The 2,884-nt window shown below is 36.8% G+C and overlaps 1 protein-coding gene across 1 annotated transcript; it reads left to right on the forward strand.

The window, feature by feature from the left end:
• The first annotated feature begins 1,823 nt into the window (after positions 1-1,823).
• LOC101314459 lies at positions 1,824-2,456 on the forward strand. Its single transcript, XM_004298133.1, has one exon. The coding sequence runs from the start codon at positions 1,824-1,826 to the stop codon at positions 2,454-2,456; it is 633 nt and encodes a 210-aa protein (XP_004298181.1).
• The last annotated feature ends 428 nt before the right edge of the window (positions 2,457-2,884 follow it).

Consider the following 2,884-nt stretch of genomic DNA (forward strand, 5'->3'; position numbering starts at 1 on the left):
TTGGACATGCTCATAAAACTAAATTAGGTCACTAAGCTTGAAGGAACAGAGATTCATAAGCTTCAGCTATGAGAAATCATGGGAAATTTTATGTTAATTAGGATATGAACCCTAATAGAGAGATAAATCTATAGCTAAGAAAAGAAATGAACAAACAAATATGTTAGATTTTCATTTGTAGCTTTTTACCAAGATTACAAAGAGATATATAACAGTATCAAAATGTCGAAACGGTGCGTGTACCATCTACTGAAAAAAAAAATGTTACTTGACCAAGTAAAACACTAGTTAAAACGGTACGTATCGAGACTCATACTAGAACTCCTTCTCAAACATGGAAATCTATAGATAGATTCATAACAACTTTTGTGCCTTGGACAATTGTTGGATATATCTTCGTGATCCTTTTCAAGAATCATTTACCTATTTAGATAAACATATTTTAAGATATATGTTGTCATCAACCTGGAGCATTAAAAATTAACGATAGTTTTAAGCTAACGAAAAGTTTTCGGATGACTTCTCTTCTATTGGCTATATGTTATCGTTTTAAAAACCACTAAACCAGCTATGAGTTTACGGTTATTAGTAAAAACTCCTAAATATAACTGCTTTCTACCTTCTTTGGCAAAAAGATTTCAAGTTCTTTTTTGATCTCAAAATAAACTCCAAACAAATCATATAATAATCAAAAGCTAGTTTGCTAACATAACCACAAAGACCTGGAGCAATCATATAATATGTGTGTGTGTGCGTGTGTTAGTTTCATTGGAGAAAATAGTTAGGACAATACCAATGAAAGAACAATCTCTACAATCAATTTCTACAATGGTAAGTAAGAAACATTTTTATTTTAAGTTGAACATTGGCTTAGCTCAATTACACAAGCGTCAAATATACAATTGCTTAGCTTATATCAATATTTGCTTATTCATCAGCATAATGTTGTTAGGTACACCTAAATCCCTATATTATATAAGCGTCAATTATATCATTGCTTAGCTATGCACAAACAATAGTGTTGAGTAGCAATCATCTCGCCAAAAAAAAAAAAAATTAGGATAATATGTCACTTATATGACTAGAGTCTCAAAACATTTATTACATTCGACTCAAAATTTCTTCTCGTAGACTAGGGAACTTCATCGTTTGATTCCTAGCACTTACAAATGTGAATCTGACCAGTTGGCTTGAGTGGATAGACACACAGCTTGTTCTCGCGGATCATGTCCTCAGAGCAATTGCACCCGTAGGCAATTGACAATTGCTGATTTGCCAATTAAATTGCCCTTGTCAATTCACTATTCATCCTAAATTGGCAATTGCCTATCCTTTATCAATGCACCCGTTGAAGGCAATTTACATGCTAATTCATTATTACATTTTAATTTTGAATAAATTATTAATTAAAAATGTTAAACTTATAATTTGATTAATTAATAATGTGATTAATCGTACAACAGTCATTATTGTTAAACAGATTATTAATTAATATTTTAATAAATTATTAAATATCTTATGATTTCTGATAAGATATTCGTCCAATCTTCACTTGACACGTGTCAACTTCAGATATCGTTATCTTCTAGAAATATATCTCGGATATTTGATAAGATTTTCAACCTATCTTTACGTGACACGTGTACTTATCCGAAACTTTTTATCTCCAAAATTGTTGATAAATAACACTCAGACTTCATTCTCTACTCACACATTTCCTCTCATTCTACCTTCATCTCTTTTGAAATATCATCACTCGTCTTATTCTCCTCTTTTCAATGGATGAATTAAACAAGTGGTTGATAGAAAGGGATCGTGAAAATATGGAGGAGCTGGAGCGAATTCAAGCTACAAACTCTCAAGCGGTTACATTGGTGGCGCAATATCAACTGGAACAGACACCTAGAGGGCGTGGTTCACGACCTGGTCGTGCGCCAAATGTGGAGAGACACAGAGAAGTTCGAGGTCAATTCCTCCTGCATGATTATTTTGTTGAACGTCCAGTGTACGACGAAGTAAGCTTTCGGACGCGGTACCGAATGCATAAACATGTCTTCCAACGCATAATGGAGGATCTTTGCAACCACGACAGTTTTTGGAGGCAAAAACCAGATGCCACTGGAAAAATGGGATTGCTTCCTGAACAAAAGATGACAGGTGCCCTGAGAATGCTCGCATACGGTGCAGCTGCTGATCAATGTGATGAAATCACTCGGATGGGAACTTCTACAGCACTGAAATGTCTGAAGAAATTTTGCAGACAGATCGAGTTTATGTACGGTGAGTGGTTCCTTCGTCCTCCCAATTCTGCTGACTTATATAGGCTTCTCAATAGAGGACAGCGTCGCGGGTTTCCAGGGATGATTGGGAGCATCGATTGCATGCATTGGGATGGAAGAACTGCCCCACCGGCTGGGCTGGAGCTTACTCGGGTCGTAAGGGAAGACCAACTATAATTCTGGAAGCAGTGGCGTCTTACGACACACATATATGGCACGCTTTCTTCGGAACTCCTGGAGCACAAAATGACCTCAACGTTCTTGGTGCGTCTAATGTGTTCGAGCGTGTCATAGGTGGAACTGCTCCTCAGGTTCAATTTGAGGTCAACAACAAAAGGTACACCAATGGTTACTACCTTGCTGATGGAATTTACCCTAGGTGGTCTACTTTTGTCAAAACAATATCGAACCCCAGAACAGAACATGAGAAGCACTTTTGCAAAAAACAAGAGGCTTACCGCAAAGACGTGGAGCGGTGCTTTGGTATCATCCAATCACGATGGGCGATATTGCGTCACGGTGCTAGGTTGTTTAAACTAGAAGATCTTCGAGCCATCATGATAAGTTGTATCATTCTTCATAACATGATTGTGGAGGATGAATTT

The sequence above is a fragment of the Fragaria vesca genome, linkage group LG4 (assembly GCF_000184155.1).
Source record: "Fragaria vesca subsp. vesca linkage group LG4, FraVesHawaii_1.0, whole genome shotgun sequence".
In the NCBI taxonomy this organism is placed as follows: domain Eukaryota; kingdom Viridiplantae; phylum Streptophyta; class Magnoliopsida; order Rosales; family Rosaceae; genus Fragaria; species Fragaria vesca.

Bases quoted from the DNA above. Each gene is read 5' to 3' on its own strand.
- LOC101314459 (XM_004298133.1), top strand. From the start codon at position 1,824: ATGGAGGAGCTGGAGCGAATTCAAGCTACAAACTCTCAAGCGGTTACA.